The sequence below is a fragment of the Oncorhynchus keta genome, chromosome 24 (assembly GCF_023373465.1).
Source record: "Oncorhynchus keta strain PuntledgeMale-10-30-2019 chromosome 24, Oket_V2, whole genome shotgun sequence".
NCBI classification, from domain to species: domain Eukaryota; kingdom Metazoa; phylum Chordata; class Actinopteri; order Salmoniformes; family Salmonidae; genus Oncorhynchus; species Oncorhynchus keta.
In genome coordinates, this window is record NC_068444.1 from 34,475,716 (window position 1) to 34,495,080 (window position 19,365).

At 43.2% G+C, this 19,365-nt stretch overlaps 1 protein-coding gene across 1 annotated transcript in view; it reads right to left on the bottom strand.

Annotated features, from left to right (window-relative positions):
- The window catches only part of LOC127911472 (uncharacterized), a 134,973-nt gene extending 115,929 nt beyond the window's left edge, over nucleotides 1–19,044 (bottom strand). Inside the window, exon 1 of the mRNA XM_052478435.1 lies at nucleotides 18,593–19,044. Coding sequence (XP_052334395.1) covers nucleotides 18,593–18,853 — 261 coding nt within the window. The 5' untranslated portion in view covers nucleotides 18,854–19,044. The remainder of the gene's footprint in view (nucleotides 1–18,592) is intronic.
- Nucleotides 19,045–19,365: the final 321 nt, after the last annotated feature.

Consider the following 19,365-nt stretch of genomic DNA (forward strand, 5'->3'; position numbering starts at 1 on the left):
TGGTGATCTAACATAAATATTAAAAATGTTGTGTTTTCGCTGTAATACATTAAATACAATTGGACACGATGGGTAGATTAACAAGATGTTTAACTTTCATTTGCTGTATTGGATTTGTTAATATGTGAAAGTTAAATATTTAAAAAATATATATTTGAATTTCCCACGCTGCCTTTTCATCAGAATGTTGGGGGGGGTTCCGCTAGCGGAACCTGTGTCCTAGACTGGTTTTAATGTAGATGTTACCATGATTATGGATAATCCTGAATGAATCGTGAATAATGATGATTGAGAAATTTACAGACGCACAAATATGATACCCCCAAGACATGCTAACCTCTCACCATTACAATAAAAGCTAGAATTTTTTGGGGGGGGATATTTGTGCATCTAACTTTCTCACTCATCAATATTCATGATTCATTCAGGATTATCCGTATTCATGGTGCATCTACATTAATGTATAATTGCTTAGAAACACGTTATATTATTATTTACACAATACATTATTTAGCTTTCATTTCTCCGGGTCACTAAATAATCTGAAACACAAGCAAAACAAAAAGCAAATGCATCCAATAAATGTGTATAGTCACAAGCTTGATGTAGTCATTGTGTGCTATGAATGTGGGACCGATAACTTCACTTTTCAATACTTTAATACACTTCCAAGTGAAGTTGTCCCAATGCTTTTTCTCCCCTAAAATTGGGGGACTATGTATAAAAAGTGCTGCAATTTCTAAACGGTTCATTGTGACAGGTTACACAGTTTATTCTGATAACAGCCTCCAGTATCAACATTTCCAAACAAACAAAAACGGGGAGAAGGGAGTCTGTAGACATGCTGAGACAAAATAACATACTCTTTGCTAGAATTCTGTCAGCCTTCACAAGAGCATACCATATGAAACACTGTACGTCCCCTTTTGTGTTTTACACCTTACACCTCCAGCAGCGGTATTACATTTCCGAGTGCATGATATTCCGTTTCACTGGCATATAGTATGTTCTATGGGTGGTCTTAAACTGCAGTCATTTATGTCTGAGATTATATGAAAATGACTAGGCATTCAAACATATCTGAATCCATCATCATCAATAGTGTCTCCCAGGTCTTCCTCACATTTTGTTTGACATGTTTTGTGTCATCCGAAAAAGCCTCTATCAACCCTTGATACAGTTTGGAAATAAACTTTAGAGGTTTGTCAGACTGTCTTAAAATAGTTTTAATCTTTGGGGCCCCTGGCTTGTCCAGTGTATGCTGCAAGAAGTAATAAAGTGTTGAAGGAGCGATAGTAGGCATGACAGTACCCCTTACGCCACATGGTTTCAGCCGCAGGACAACGCCAGCCAGGAGGACGGCCCAGAGGGCAAGGAGCGGGCCGGTCCAGACGGCGTAGATGGAAACGATGTTGGGGTCCAGGATGTTGGCCACTGGGACCCAACAGAGCCCGGCGGATGTCCACGTCTATGACCCAAAGCACGGGGGCAACGATTCGGGAGGGTGGAATGATGGGCGCACTCAGGCCAGGAGCCTTTTCAGAATTGTGGAGACAGGACAAGGCATTGGCTTTGATGTTCTTTGAACCTGGGCGATATGACAGGGTGAAGTTCAAACTACCTTGCTTGGCGCAGGTTCAGATGCCTCACTGTCTTTATGTACTCCAGGTTCCGATGTTTGGTGAGGGTAAGAAATGGGCCCATGGAACCCTCCAGACAGTTTCTCCACTCCTCTAATGCCAACTTCACCACCAGGAGCTCCCGTTCACCGACATCAAAGTTCCTTTGCAGGAGACAGTTTTTTGATTGAAATGCACATGAATACAATTTCTGTGGGTTACCTTGGCATTTTTTACCGGATGGCCCCGTGCCCACTTCTGAGGCGTTCACCGCCAACACGAAGGGCAGCGTAGGATCTGGGTGTTTCAGCAACGGGGCAGACGTGAAACGCTACTTCAGCAAGCGGAAAGCCTCATTGGCTGGAGGACTCCACACCAACTTACTGGGACCGCCCCTGAGGAGAGAGGTAAGAGGAGGGGCGATGGCGCTGAAGTTTTTAATGAAGCGGCATTAGAAGTTGGCAAACCCGAAAAACCATTGTGGCCCTTGAATGTTGGTTGGGATTGGTCATGACCTGACGCCTTTGCCTTCCTTACATCCATCATCACTTCCTGGGGGCTGATCCGGTATCCAAAGGAGACAGCGACCTGATGGAACTGGCACTTCTCCGCTTTCAAATACAGGTGTTTCTCCAGAAGACATCCTCAGGATTATTCGGATGTGGGCGATGTGATCCTCCATGGTGGCCGAGTAGACCAGGATGCCATCGACATACACAACCACCTGTCGCCCGAGCATATCCCGGATCACCTCATTCCCTAACGCCTTTAACATTGACAGAGCATTGGCTAATCCATAAGGCATCGCCGAGTACTTGTAGTTTTATTTCACCTTTATTTTATTTAACCAGGTAGGCTAGTTGAGAACAAGTTCCCAAATATCATGCTGAAGGCCGTTTTCCATTCATCCTCTCCCGGATGTGGATCAGATTGTAGGTGCTCCGTTTAGTAAAAAAACGGCCACACAGAGCTGTTCAACAGCAGCCGGCACCAACGGGAGATGGTAGCAGTACTTGGTAGTGATGGAAGTGAGTCCTCTGTAATTGATGTATGGACATAGACCACCGTCATTCTTGGCCACAAAGAAGAAGCCTGCCAACGCTGGGGAGGTGAATGGGTGGATGAAACCTTGGATAGCTTGGATAGCTTCCTGGATGTATTCCTCCATGGCCTCGGTTTCAACCACCCACAGATGGTAGACACGGCTGTGCGGAGGCGCAGAGCCTGCAAGCAGGTCGATGGAGACTGGTAGAAATGGGTCTTGTAGAAAACCACCCGGAGATCTTGGTAAACCTCCAGGATGTCGGACAGGAGGGAATCCACAGGACTCTCAACGGATGTGGAACCACAGGGTAAAAGCAGGTCCTGCGGCACTCGGGTGCCCAGGCAGTGATTCTCATCCTCGACTAGGAGATGGTGGGGTCATGACGTTGGAGACACGGGAGGCCGAGGATGACTTTGTGTACTGGTGCGGTGATGATGAGGAAGGGAAAGCTTTCTTGGTGCATGGGTCCCACGGTGAGGGTGTCTGGTGCTGTGATGTGAGTGATTGTGATTGTGATCTGTTTCACCTGTACTTGTGCTTGTCTCCTCCCCCCTCCAAGTGTCACCCATATTTCCCATTATCACCTGTGTTGTCTGTCTGTTGCCAGTTCGTCTTGTTTGTTCAAGCCTACCAGCGTTTTATCTCAGCTCCTGTTTTTCCCTAATCTCTTTTTTTCTCATCCTCCTGGTTTTTGACCTTTGCCTGTCCTGAACCCGAGCCCGCCCGCCTGACAACTGCCTGTCTCTGACACTGCCTGCCGTCCTGTACCTTGGCCTCTGCTCTGGATTATCGACCCCTGACTTCCTTGACTTGTCGTTTGCCTTCCCCTGTGGTTACAATAAACATTGTTACTTCACACAGTCTGCACTTGGGTCTTACCTTGATTCCTGACAGACACGATAAATTCCAAGCTTTCTGGTGAATAAATGTATTCCTTAAGAGTCTATTGACACACCAATGCGTCAATCTAAATAACATTATAAAACATCCCCATCAAAATCCATCAGTTAAAGCTATCTGTTTTTTGCAATGGGCTGCATCTCAATCCACCACATCCGCCTATGTCGGCCTTCTGCGGTGGAAGGAGGCAGAGCTACAGCAGTGTTTTGTCAGACCATGAGGCATTACAATTTTTTTTAACGAAAACGTCTGTAGCTTTCAAACAGTTTGGCCTAAAAAAAACTTACAAGACCAATCTATGAAAATATGAGACTTTCACGAAAACGTTGGTGTTCTCTGTTTTGCTCTACGACTCAGACTCGTCTGAAGGTAACCCGTACAAATGAATGGAAGTATGGAGACAGTTTTGTGCCAAGGAAAATAAGGGGTTAAACATTTGTCCAAACAAACCCCGAAACAAATCCTGAGCTTTCTTATATAGCTTTCTTATATCTATCACCTAGATATAGGAGAGAAACTTCAAAGCCTTTTTCTTTATGATACATTTTTGACTGTAATTTTGCCATTTATGAATGTGTTATTCACTACGTTTCTATGGGCTGTAGTAGTAAATGCAAAATTCAATATTTTAACAAATCATTATTTTAACAAATCATTTTTAAAAGTTTTTTTTATGGCCAAAGGGGTCCTTAAATTATAAATCAAAGAGCTAAATGATCCACGGCGTGACCATCTTAAAACAATTCCATATGTAAACTTAGTAGAAGCCCTCCCAACGGCTTATACTTTTGGAGGTTAAACTCCTCTTAAAAATGTATTTATTCATGACAGACTTTTTTAGATGGAGCCACCAGGAGTGATTTAAGATGAGTCCGGGAGAAAGAGAGAGAAAGCGAGAAAGAAAGAAAGGAAGAGAGTGGACTATTTCTGTGTTCAGTGTGTAGCTCAGAGGTGTCATATTCTGGAAAGGTAATGAGATGTACCTCTGGGATGTGTCCAAATCATGCCAGGTGCAGGACACAATCTCTTGATCTGCAATCTAATATACCTACAAATTCACAACTCATAATCCTAGGGTTTTAACCTCTCTAGGGTATGTGGGACGCTAGCGTCCCATCTGGCCACCATCCAGTGAGGTTGCAGAGCGCCAAATTCAATAACATAAATGCTCATTATAAAAATTCAGAAAACAAAACATATTTTACATAGGTTTGAAGATTATCTTCTTGTTAAACCAACCACAGTGTCATACTTATAAAATGCTTTTCGGCGAAAGAATACCTAACCCAGAACATACGTAGCCCAGAACATAGCCCAGTTGACAAATTATTACAAGCAGTAACCAGCCAAGCAGAAGCGTTACAAAACTCAGAAATAGAGATACAATTAATCACTTACCTTTGATGATCTTCATATGGTGGCAATCAGAAGACATTAATTTACTCAATAAATGTTCCTTTTGTTCGATGAAGTCTCTTTATAACCAAATACCTCTGTTTGGTTAGCGCGTTTTCTTCAGTAATCCACAGGCTCAAACTCAGTCTAAACAATCAGACAGAAAATCCAAATTGTATCTGTAAAGTTCATAGAAACATGTCAAACGATGTTTATATTCAATTCTCGGGTTGTTTTTTAGCCTAAATGATCTATAATAATCCAACAGGACAATATCGTCGTCAATATAAAAGGTAAACAAGAAATGCACATGCACCTGAAAAACTCTGCGACACGTTAGGGTCCACTCATTTAGACAGGTCTTACTCCCTAATTTATAAGAATACAAGCCTGAAATTATTTCTAAAGACTGTTGACATCTACTGGAATGCATAGGAACTGCAAACGGAGTCCAAAGTCAATGGCTACTGTAATGGCATTGAATAGAAAACTCAGAATTCTTCTCAGGTTTTCGCCCACTAAATCAGTTCTGTTATACTCACGGACACTATTTTAACAGTTTTGGAAACTTTAGGGTGTTTTCTATCCAAATTATATTATATGCATATCATATCTTCTGGGCCCGAGTAGCAGACTGTTTAATTTGGGCATGTTTTTCATCCAAAATTACGTATGCTGCCCCCTACCCTAGAGAGGTTAAAAACATCTCCTGTGCTGGCCACATTAAATTATTATTGTATTTACACAATGTACATGCTGCTAGATAACAATATTGTGAGTGTGTCGGGTAGTAGAGGGGCTGTGTGTGTTCTTTTTATTTTTTATATTTTTATTTCACCTTTATTTAATCAGGTAGGCCAGTTGAGATCAAGTTCTCATTTTCAACTGCGACCTGGTCAAGATAAAGCAAAGCAGTGTGACAAAAACAACAACACAGAGTTACACATGGGATAAACAAATGTACAGTCATTAACACAATATGAAATATACCAGCTGGAGCGAGTGCTACAAGTGGGTGTTGCTATGGTGACCAGTGAGCTGAGATAAGGCGGAGCTTAACCTAGCAAAGACTTACAGATGTGTAGGGAGGACCAGCCAACAAAAGCATACAGGTCGCAGTGGTGGGTAGTATATGGGGCTTTGATGACAAAACAGATGGCACTGTGATAGACTGCATCCAAGAGTGTTGAAGGCTATTTTGTAAATGACATCGCCAAGGTCAAGGATCGGTAGGATAGTCCTTTCTAAGAGAGTATGTTTTGCAGCATGAGTGAAGGAGGCTTTGTTGCGAAATTGGAAGCCGATTCTAGATTTAATTTGGGATTGGAGATGTTTAATGTGAGTCTGAAAGGAGAATTTAACCGTCTAACCAGACACCTAGATATTTATACTTGTCCACATACTCTAAGCCAGAACCGTCCTGAGTAGTAATGCTAGTTGGGTGGGCGGGTTACGGGCAGTGATCAGTTGAAGAGCATGCATTTCATTTTACTATAATTTAAGAGCAGTTGGAGGCCACAGAAGAAGTGCTGTATGGCGTTGAAGCTCGTTTGGACGTTTGTTAACACAGTGTCCAAAGAACAACAGTCCGTCAGATTTGACACACTGAACTCTCAGAGAAGTAGTTGGTGAACCAGGCGAGGCAGTCATTAGAGAAACCAAGGCTGTTGAGTCTGCCGATAAGAATACGGTGATTGACAGAGTCGAAAGCCCTGGCCAGGTCGATGAAGACGGTTGCACAATAATGTCTCTTATCGATGACGGTTATGATATCGCTTAGGACCTTGAGCGTAGCTAAGGTGCATTCGTGACCAGCTCGGAAACCAGATTGCATAGCGGAGAAGGAACGGTAGAGTGTCTCCCCCTTTGAAGGGGGGGGATCACAGCGGCTGCTTTCAAGTCTTTAGGAATCTCAGACGATATGAAAGAGAGGTTGAACAGACTAGTAATAGGGGTTGCAACAATGGCGGAGGATAATTTTAGGAAGAGAGGATCCAGATTGTCTAGCCCAGCTGATTTGTAGGGATCCAGATTTTGCAGCTCTTTCAGAACATCAGGGGGAGCGGGGGGTTGATCCAGTTGCTGCAGGGGGTTCTAATAAAAGGCACAGTCAAACACAGAGGTGGTATTTTACCCCCTTTTTGTCGCCAATTTCGATCTTGACTAATCACTTCCATTCCCCAATGGACTCGGGAGGTGAAGGTCGAATCATTCGTCCTCCGAAACATGACCCGCCAAACCGTGCCTCTTTGGCAATTGGTTTTCTTAATCGCTGACCATTAAGCTACATTATAGTTGATATGAAATTGATTAGTTTGTTTTGGGAGCTGGTTTGCATATGGAAAGGAAATGTATCCGAATCAAGATTATCTCTGCCTCTTGCGTGACTCCTAATCATATGAAAGGAAACCATTTGAAAATAATCTATTTGTGTCGTTTTTCATCAGAGTAGATGAGATGTGATTCGCCTCACACACAGAGATTCGCCTCAACACCAGACAGCCTTAGCTATAAACACCAACCATCTAGGCTACTAAAACAAATCCTGACACTGTTTAATTTACCAGCTGCTGCTAGTATGACTCTTTCAGGGGGGTGGAGGGGTCTGAATTGATCATATAATAATAGTACATTAGCAAACATTGGTGTCCAAATCGACTGACAGTTCAGTCTTATATTCAGCATGGTGTTGCAGACACCCTGCTGAAGCTCCCCCTTCCCTGGTGTTTAAAGTGCATGAAATGAGGACATGATATGATATCATACTCCTCCACAGAGGTATTGATCCAGAGGCCTTATGGCCTGAGTTTGTTCCTGATGGTCTTCAGAGACCAGAGGAGAGGACACATGTCTAATACACATAGGCTACTGCACTCCAGATGAAAATAGAGGTTTTGAGGAGAGGGAAAGACTCAAGACGAGTAGCTGCGTCTTCTGCAAAAGCTAATGGGGATCCAAATACGTTTTTTCATAATATACATTTTTGTGTCTGTATTTGAATATTGAAGGTGCTATAGCATCTCATAAAAGCGTATATATAACAATAATTTCTAGAGGTGTAATAGGTAAGCCCTTGAAAACAGAATTGCACCTTTTGTATAACAATACATTATTCAGAGTTTCTAAGCAATTTAAATTGTGATCTATAAAGGGTCGTCAACGTGGAAGTAAGCATAAGTCATTTTCTTCGGCATGGGGTTGAGAGCTTGTTTATGACCCTAGATGGTACGGAGAGAAGCCATACTGTTATCAGTCATCTGGCTTTAATCACAGCGAGAGCTCTGTCTAGGTAGTGTGTGTCAGTCCGTGTTTAAAGAGCTGTAGCATTGATTAGCCATTATCCGCACTGATAGGCCCGTCAGATGGACTCAGGCGACATGCACGTGTCGCTAACCGCTCGGCGGTGCTTAAACCCTCAGGAGCTATCTAACCTGCACTGACACTGCTGTCGCTGTCTCCATTACTTCTGGGCTATGGATCAGTGATTAGTGGACAGGGGTCTCTTTATGAGTTGTGTCCATGGATTGACCGGGGAACCTGATACTTGGATTGGCAGTATCAACTGTGATGTATGATGGGTAATGTTTTTGTGGATGGCAAAATTATACAAACCTAAATCTGACTGCCCCAAATTAGAAGTGGGAAGACAAAAAAGGGAAGATATTTTTGATGAACTTTGGCATAATGTAGTAACCAAAGATTGCATAGCAAGCGGTTAAGTTCATCGGGTACAGTATATCCAGAAGGATGGGCAAGTGGGTAATCTCAATAGCATTCCTCCATTTTGGTATGCAGAGACAGTCTTCTCTTTCCTGCCTTGTCATTTAGGTCATTGATTTCCTTTAAGCACAGTTGTGCATGCTAAGTGGCTCCTGGTCGAAACCCTCAGGTCTTGCACAAACTGCCCTCGCAATCAGACACAAATTAGCTGTAAAGGAAGGTTAATCAAAACCAATGATTAACAAGACTCCTTCTATTTAGGGGACACCCTTCAGCACAAAGGTTAACAACAACTGGGTCTGTCTCTCTTACCGTCAGAGAGTAGGAAAATAAGGGTCTGACCCAACAACTGGGTCTGTCTCTCTTACCGTCAGAGAGTAGGAAAATAAGGGTCTGACCCAACAACTGGGTCTGTCTCTTACCATAAGTGAACAGGGAAATAGGTTTGAGAGTACAGATCTCCTTGACTAACACTAATGTTTCCCTCCCTTTCCATCCCCGTTAATGACTTTAAGCTTTTTTTTTATTACGACTGTGACCTGACCTTGATATTCATTGGTTTCTTTGTCAAATCTGTTTTTCTTCATTCACCAATTTGCATTTTACCTTTACTTAACTTGGCAAGTCAGTTAAGAACAAATTCTTATTTACAATGATGGCCTACCCCAGCCAAACCCAGACAACGCTGGGCCAATTGTGCACCGCCCTACTCCCAATCATGACCAGATGTGATCCAGCCTGGTTTTGAACCAGGAACTGTAGTGACACCTCTTGCACTGAGAAGCAGTGCCCTAGACCGCTGCGCCACTCAGGAGCAAAAACTACATTGTGGAAGAAGTTATTTGAACTTTAAAATAAATGCCGTCACATGATAAATAAAACTGTCATCTAGAACACTTCCAACAGTTACAGCTCTATGTTGTTTCAGATGTGAATTAAACACTGCATCAAAAAGTCATATCTCTAAACGAATCAGCATATCAGAGCACATCCACAGCAAAATAAACATCTTGGAGGATCACACTGTATGAGGAGAAACAAAGACCTTGTTTTATTTATTTACAAATCAAATGCAGGCCTCACATGAAGAGATATAACAGTCAGGGAAGACATCACAACACGGATCCAATTTATCAACCAAGCATCACTGCAGCCACATATTAACTAGCTGCTGGTCCCACAGGATATGAACGTGCTCCTACACTTTTCATTCTCATTCTCATGTGTCTTTCCATTTACTCAGGTAAATTGATAGGTCAATCACTGTTAATTGATGAATAGATTAGTTGTTAGATGAGTCATTATCAAAGGAAGATTACACAGGGGTATTTTTTACGTATCCAAGCAGTAGGATACTGTACATACGCTGCCTGATGGGATGCAGAGGAAAACATACAGTAAGAATGAGCATATAGCTAGATTGAATGGATCTTTTCCATGTTGTTTCACACAGCATTGCACCAGAGTCCAATGCCAAAACATTGCTTCCTTTCTATAGGTTTGGTGATATGACTTTCTTGTGGCATTTTGATGAGAAAGAACATTTTCGGGTTGCCATAGTATTTCACTGCATGTTCTAGAACTGCCTGAAAACTCTAGCTGCTGTTTCACCTCTTTGCGTCGATTCTACCAACTGGAAAGATACCACTTTCCTCTACTAGAATATCTTCATCCATACCACCGGAACCTCCTCACCCCCCTCTACCTCCCTTCATCCCCTCCCACCCTTCACCTCCTCTCCTGTCCCTCTCGAATCTGCTAGTCTACAGTAGCAGCAGGAGGAGCTTGTAAGTTTTTATTGATTTTGACTCTCAGTGCCCCGCTCATTGAGTCCCGGGCTACAAACTCTGTGCTTTAGAGTTCAGAAAGATTGCATTTTAGATAAACACTGTCAGCCACTGTAGCGAAGGTGCTAGGCCGATAAAAAAAACAGGTTTGAGCAAACACCTGGAGACATTTCCGATTACTATCTTCACTGTGAATTACTGTGGAAATGGTGTGTTCCAGCTGAAAATGACCCCCCCCCCAGTAGTGACAGGAAGGTCTGGAGGATGGCAAGAGGAGAAAGGTCTCTCTAGCAGATAGGAGCTGGTCAGAGACAGAGATCTGGGGGAGTTGGAGGGCCTGGGGATAAAATTGAGAGATTGGTCTGTAATTTGTACACAAGCTGTAAATAGGAGATAAAAAATATATACCTCTAATTTGATACATAATATTTAAGTAAGTGGACTAATTTAAAACAGTTTGTAGATGTCCAATCGTCTTGTTAATAGTGTCTAGTGGGAATATGGGTCACAAATCAATCTAAATATAAATTAATGAATTACTCATTTAATATGTATTCATGGTCCCTAGGCCTTGGTAAATTTCCTAACTTACTGTAAGAGCAGCACTAACCTGCAAATCTCTCTCTCTAACTCTCTCTCTCTCTGCTCTTTGTCCGCTCTCTCCGCTCTCTCTCTCAATTCAATTAAATTCAAGATGCTTTATTGGCATGGGAAACATATGTTAACATAACCAAAGCAAGTGAAGTAGATAATATACAAAGTGAAATAAACAATAAAAATTTACAGTAAACAGTCCTAAAAGAATAAAGACATTTCCTTCACTGGTTGCCCTTTTCTGGTGGCAACAGCTCACTAATCTTGCTGCTGTGATGTCACAATGTGGTATTTCACCCAGTAGATATTGGAGTTTATCAAAATCGGGTTTATTTTCTAATTCTTTGTGGATCTGTGAAATCTGAGGGAAATGTGTCTCTAATATGGTCATACAATTGGCAGGAGGTTAGGAAGTGCAGCTCAGTTTCCACCAAATTTAGTGGGCAGTATGCACAAAGAATGCCTTCTCTTGAAAGCCAGGTCTGCCTATGGCAGCCTTTCTCAATAGCAAGGCTATGCTCACTGAGTCTGTACATAGTCAAATCTTTCCTTAAGTTTGGGACAGTCACAGTTGTCAGGTGTTCTGCCGCTGTGTACTCTCTGTTTGGGGCCAAATAGCATTCTAGTTTGCTCAGTTATTTTGTTCATTCTTTCCAATGTGTCAAGTAATTATCTTTTAGTTTTCTCATGATTTGTTTGGTTGTAATTGTGTTACTGTCCTGGGGCTCTGTGGGGTATGTTGGGAAAAGATCCCCAGGACCAGCTTGCTTAGGGGACTCTTCTCCAGGTTCATCTCTCTGTAGGTGATGGCTTTTTTATGGAAGGTTTGGGAATTGCTTCCTTTTAGGTGGTTGTAGAATTAGGCATCTCTTTTCTGGATTTTGATCATTAACGGGTATTGGCCTAATTAGGATATTTTTTGCATATTTCTGCATGCAGAGTATCGATTTGGTGTTCGTCCCATTTTGTGAATTATTGGTTGGTGAGCAGACCCCTGTCCTCACAACCACAAAGGGCAATGGGTTCTATAACTGATTTTTAGCCAGATCCTACTTGGTATCTCAAATTTTATTTTCCTTTTGATGACATAGAAGGCCCTTCTTGAATTGTCTCTCAGATCGTTCACAGCTTTGTGGAAGTTACCTGTGGCGCTGATGTTTAGGCCAAGGTATGTATAATTTTTTGTGTGCCCTAGGGCAACGGTGTCTAGATGGAATTTGTATTTGTGGTCCTTGCGACTGGACCTTTTTTGGAACACCATTCTTTTGGGCAAACTGAGATTTACTGTCAGGGCCCAGGTCTGGCAGAATCTGTGCAGAAGATCTAGGTGCTGCTCTAGGCCCTCCTTGGTTGGTGACAGATGCACCAGATCATCAGTAGAAATTTGACTTCAGATTCTAGTAGGGTGAGGCCGGGTGCTGCGGACTGTTCTTGTGCCCTCGCCAATTCGTTGTTATATATGTTGAAGAGGGTGGGGCTTAAGTTGCATCCCTGTCTCACCCCACAGCCCTGTGTGAAGAAATGTGTATGTTTTTGCCAATTTTAAACACACACTTCTTGTTTGTGTACATGGATTTTATAATGTCATATGTTTATCCCCCAACACCACTTTCCATCAATTTGTATTGCAGACCCTCATGCCAAATTGAGTCGAAGGCTTTTTTGAAATCAACAAAGCACGAGAAGACTTTGCCTTTGTTTTGGTTTGTTTGCTTGTCAATTATGGTATGCAGGGTGGATACGTGGTCTGTTGAATGATAATTTGGTAAAAAGCAAATTTGACATTTGCTCTGTACAATGTTTTCACTGAGAAAATGTATGAGTCTGCTGTTCATGATAATGCAGAGGATTTTTTCAAGCTTCCTGCATATCCCACAGTAGTTATTGGGGTCAAATTTGTCTCCACTTTTGTGGATTGGGGTGATCAGTCCTTGGTTCCAAATATTGAGGAATATGCCAGCACGAAGGATGATGTTAATTTAAGTATAGCCAATTGGAATTTTTTTGTCTATATATTTTATCATTTCATTGAGGATACCATCAACACCACAGGCCTTTTTGGGTTGGAGGGTTTTTATTTTGTCCTGTACTTCATTCGAGGTAATTGAATAAACCAGTGGGTTCTGGTAGTCTTTAATAGTTGATTCTAAGATTTGTATTTGATCATGTATATGTCTCTTTGTCTCTCTTGCTCGGCCCTCTCTGTATCTTGGCTCTCGCTATCATCTCTACTGAAGATGACATCCCAAAATTCACTGGGGTGATCACTAGAGCATGAAATTTCACTTTAGTTATCCTATCTGCTCTCTTTCTCCTTCTCTTTCTTGTCGCCCCATAATACTGCGGCGCCATGTCTTGCGCCCAAAGCAGCCACCGATACAACCCTACTGCACCATGGGAGAAACAATCTCTCTGCCTCTGCCAAAACTTGTTATGCTAAATTGGCTTCTGAGTGCTTAAAGCAGGAAATAGTCTACAACTGTAGCAGTGAGAGCAGGAGAGCAGGGGAGACTAGGGTTGCATACCACAACCAAATGCCAGACTTCTCCTTGACCTGTATTATGTCAGTATTCTGGGTTTCCTCCCAGATCCCATCTGGGATAGATGTTCCCAGATTAAGTTTGGGGAGAGGAGTGGGTTTGAGGGGCTAGTGTGGGGTAGGGGATGGGAGTATGGAGAGAGGGGGACATTTGGGGTGAAGGGGTGCACTGAGAAGAGAATGTATGTGAGAAAGAACATTTGACAGCCTTGAGGTGGGGGTGCGAGGCGATGGATGGATCCCAAGAGGGGAGAGCAAGGTGGTTTGCGAGACGGAAAGAGATAGTAGAGGATACTAAAGAATGATGGCAGAGGGGAGAGGATTGGGAGATCGAGAGTTTGGTGAAAAAGGACAAGAGTGAGCAACCGACAGCGTGGTGGAGTGTGGTCTCTATCTTATTTCCACTTCTGGTGACGGACAGTGGGTGAGATGGTATAATTCCCATCTCATCCATTAATGTATGATTAATAGACAAGCAGCAGATATGAATCAATGCATCAGCAGCCTCCACTAAATCAGGACAGGAGTGGAGTGTTATCTTTCTGCTGACAGACCCCTGATAGCCTGTGGGGAATCACTGTGAATGTCAAAGGGAGCGCCACTAGTCTCTCTTCTTACTCTGTCTTCTCTCTCCATCTCTTTCTTTTTCTCTACCTATCAATCTCAGAATAGCAAGTACCTCAGTTTATTGGGGGGTCTACTTGTCTACTTTCTTCATTCAGGCATCCTAGGACAGCTCCATATTAATTGAAAGTCATCTTTTGCCGTGCTAGAGTGGGCATCCAGCCAGGACGGATTGTGCCGGCTCAGCGGTCCTGGTCTCCAGTGCGTCTCCTCGCTCCATGTAGCATTTTACTTCAGTCATCTATTCAAGCAACATCCACACCTGACGTAATTTGACTTCTTATCATTCAATCATTTAATTGGGTCCACTCTACACTCACCCATTACTAAGCACACACCTACTTCACCAATCCCATCAACGATGGGGCTAAATGGTCATCTAGTCCTCCGTCCCTCTGCAACCATCCATATCCCTTAGCCTCCGATCCTTGAGCCATTGTAAGGGTGTTTGTCTGCTGTCTTGGCCTTATTGAAAGGTAACACCCACCATACCTCATTCATCAAAATATTTTTTGACAAACAATTATATTTGTCACAAGCGCCTGTGTTGACTGTACCGTGAAATCCTTACGAGCCTTTTCCCCAAAAGTGTTAAAAAGGATGAAGTGCAGTGTTAAAAAGGATGAATAATTGGCCAAATATAACACAATAAAATAACAATAAAGAGGCTATCTACCAGGAGTACCGTTACAGAATCAATGTGCAGGGGTAGGATGGCGCCGACAGACATGGCAGCTCTGCTTGTAGCTTGTAAGCAAATTCGCAGTATTTCATTTTTGTGTATGTTATTACTTACATTATTAGCCCAGAAGGTTTTTTGTGTTATTAACAGCCGGTAATAACTTTTGACTAACAGAGCTGTCACGCCCTGACCTTAGAGATCCTTATTATTCTCTGGTTAGGTCAGGGTGTGACTCGGGTGGGAAAATCTATGTTTTCTATTTATTTGTGTTTTTGGCTGAGTATGGTTCCCAATCAGAGGCAGCTATCTATCGTTGTCTCTGATTGGGGATCATATATAAGTTGTCATTTTCCTTTTGGGTTTTGTGGGATCTTGTTTTCTGTATAGTTTATTTTGCCTTACAGAACTGTGCACATTCGTTTTCACCTTTTGTCATTTTGTTTGAGTGTTTTTTAGAACATTAAATCGTGGACACTTTCCAATCTGCGCTTTGGTCTCATTCCGACTACACCTGTTACAGAAGATCCCACCAAAAACAAACCAAGCAGCGTGGCCAGGATGACTGGACATGGGAGGAGCTCATGAATGGAGACCATGGACGTGGGTAGGAGAGTATCGCCGTTCAAGGGAGCAGATGGAGGCAGCGAAAGCAGTGAGTGCTATGGGGTGATAGTCATTTAATTGAGTTACCTTTGATTTCTTGGGGACAGGAACAATGGTGGACATTTTGAAGCAAATGGGGACAGCAGACTGGAATAGGTTGAAATTGAATATGTTCGTATACACTTCAGGCAGCTGGTCCGTCTGGACCGGCAGCTTTGAAAGGGTTAAATCGCTTAAATGTCCTATAGCCACGGAGAACGAGAGCCCACAGTCCTGCGTTGGTGGCACTGTTTTATCCTCAAAGCCGGCGAAGAAGATGTTTAGCTCCCTTTGTAATCCGTGATTGTCTGTAATCCCTGCCACATAGGTCTTGTGTCTGAGCCGTTGAAATGCGACTCCACAATTGTCTCTGTACGTTTTGCCTGTACTGGCATTTTGCCTCTTTTGTTAACAAAAGGCTAAGCTGTGTTCCAATATATTTTACTTATGATTTTCATGAATAGGAATATTTTCTAGGAAGATTTATGTCCGTTGCATTATGCTAATTAGTGTCAGGTGATGACAATGGTCCTGTTCCCGGGATGGGGTGTCACTACAGGTTAATCACCCTGTCATCTCAGATTTTCAAAATATGCTTTACAGCCAAAGCTAGACAAGCATTTGTGTAAGTTTATCATAGCCTAGCATAGCATTATGCCTTGCTAGTAGCAGCCAACCTTGTCACGGAAATCAGAAAAGTAATCAACTTAAATTGTTTACCTTTGATGAACTCACAAGACTCCCAGGTAGACAGCCAAAGTTCATTTTTTTCCCAAAATATTATTTTTGTAGGCAAAATAGCTCAGTTTGTTCTTCAGGTTTTGCTGAGAAATCGCCCGGAAATTGCAGTCAAAACAACACCGAAAAATATTCCACATTAGCTCCATAATATCGACAGAAACATGGCAAACGTTATTTAGAATCAAGCCTCAAGGAGTTTTTCAAATATCTATTCAATAATATATCAACCGGGACAATTGGTTTCTCAGTAGAAGCGATTGGAATAATGGCTACCTCTGTACTTTACGCAAGATTTTCTCCGGGAGCATCATGTGACCACTTGCGCAATGTAGCCCCCTACGGGTATTCTTCAACATAAATTTGTAAAACTAAGTCACAATGCTGTAGACACCTTGGGGAATACGTAGAAAGCGTAAGCTGGTTGATGGCACATTCACAGCTCAATAGGGACTCATTGGAACACAGCGCTTTCAAAATATGGGGCTCTTCCGGATTGGATTTTTCTCAGGCTTTCGCCTGGAACATCAGTTCTGTTATACTCACAGACAATATCTTTACAGTTTTGGAAACGTTAGAGTGTTTTCTATCCAAAGCTGTCAATTATATGAATATTCTAGCATCCTGTCCTGACAAAATATCCAGTTTAAAACAAGATTTTTTTTTTTCAAAACATGAAAATACTGCCCCTAGAGTCGCAACAGGTTTTAAGCAGGGGGACATGTGTGGCACTGCAGGATTTGATTCCCTGGCGGCGTAGTGTGTTACTGATGGTATGCTTTGTTACTTTGGTCCCAGCTCTCTGCAGGTCATTCACAAGGTCCCCCTGAGTGGTTCTGGGATTTTTGCTCACCGTTATTGTGATCATTTTGACCCCACAGGGTGAGATCTTGCGTGGAGCCCCAGATCGAGGGAGATTATCAGTGGTCTTGTATGTCTTCCATTTCCTAATAATTGCTCCCACCGTTGATTTCTTCAAACCAAGCTGCTTACCTATTGCAGATTCCATCCTGGTGCAGGTCTACAATTTTGTTTCTGGTGTCCTTTGACAGCTCTTTGGTCTTGGCCATAGTGGAGTTTGGAGTGTGACTGTTTGAGGTTGTGGACAGGTGTCTTTTATGCTGATAACAAGTTCAAGCAGGTGCTATTAACCTCTCTGCGCACGGAATCCGCTAGCGGGCTGAAATTCCACAACATATGGTGATCGCTACATAAATAGTCATATTAAACATTCATGAAAATACAAGTGTCTCACATGTATCGAAAGCCTAGAATCTTGCTAATCCAACTGCGTTGTCAGATTTTAAAAAGGATTTACTAAGAAAGAATATGATGCGATTATCTGAGCATAGAGCCCCAAGAAAACAAACAATTTTAACCAGCACAGGCATAACATAATCACAAACTAGATTAAAATAAATCGTTTACCTTTGACTATATTCGTCTGTTTGCAATTCCAATGCTCCAATTCCAATTGTTACACAATGAATGATCTTTTGTTTGATAAAATCAGTTTTTATAGCCGAACACAAAACATTTTGTGAACCACTTGTGTCGTGAATTCCGTCTCATTTCATTTTCGACAACACATTCCAGGTAAATAACCCACACAGAACGTGACTTTTCCAGTCATGTTTTGTTTCACTGCAATCAACTGGTTTGTTTGTAACATTTACATTTAAGTCATTTAGCAGACGCTCTTATCCAGAGCGACTTACAAATTGGTGCATTCACCTTATGACATCCAGTGGAACAGCCACTTTACAATAGTGCATCTAAATATTTTAAGGGGGGGGGGGTGAGAAGGATTACTTTATCCTATCCTAGGTATTCCTTAAAGAGGTGGGGTTTCAGGTGTCTCCGGAAGGTGGTGATTGACTCCGCTGTCCTGGCGTCGTGAGGGAGTTTGTTCCACCATTGGGGGGCCAGAGCAGCGAACAGTTTTGACTGGGCTGAGCGGGAACTGTACTTCCTCAGTGGTAGGGAGGCGAGCAGGCCAGAGGTGGATGAACGCAGTGCCCTTGTTTGGGTGTAGGGCCTGATCAGAGCCTGGAGGTACTGAGGTGCCGTTCCCCTCACAGCTCCGTAGGCAAGCACCATGGTCTTGTAGCGGATGCGAGCTTCAACTGGAAGCCAGTGGAGAGAGCGGAGGAGCGGGGTGACGTGAGAGAACTTGGGAAGGTTGAACACCAGACGGGCTGCGGCGTTCTGGATGAGTTGTAGGGGTTTAATGGCACAGGCAGGGAGCCCAGCCAACAGCGAGTTGCAGTAATCCAGACGGGAGATGACAAGTGCCTGGATTAGGACCTGCGCCGCTTCCTGTGTGAGGCAGGGTTGTACTCTGCGGATGTTGTAGAGCATGAACCTACAGGAACGGGCCACCGCCTTGATGTTAGTTGAGAACGACAGGGTGTTGTCCAGGATCACGCCAAGGTTCTTAGCGCTCTGGGAGGAGGACACAATGGAGTTGTCAACCGTGATGGCGAGATCATGGAACGGGCAGTCCTTCCCCGGGAGGAAGAGCAGCTCCGTCTTGCCGAGGTTCAGCTTGAGGTGGTGATCCGTCATCCACACTGATATGTCTGCCAGACATGCAGAGATGCGATTCGCCACCTGGTCATCAGAAGGGGGAAAGGAGAAGATTAATTGTGTGTCGTCTGCATAGCAATGATAGGAGAGACCATGTGAGGTTATGACAGAGCCAAGTGACTTGGTATATAGCGAGAATAGGAGAGGGCCTAGAACAGAGCCCTGGGGGACACCAGTGGTGAGAGCGCGTGGTGAGGAGACAGATCCAAGCGTGGGCCGCGCCGGAGATGCCCAACTCGGAGAGGGTGGAGAGGAGGATCTGATGGTTCACAGTATCGAAGGCAGCCGATAGGTCTAGAAGGATGAGAGCAGAGGAGAGAGAGTTAGCTTTAGCAGTGCGGAGTGCCTCCGTGATACAGAGAAGAGCAGTCTCAGTTGAGTGACTAGTCTTGAAACCTTACTGATTTGGATCAAGAAGGTCATTCTGAGAGAGATAGCGGGAGAGCTGGCCAAGGACGGCACGTTCAAGAGATTTGGAGAGAAAAGAAAGA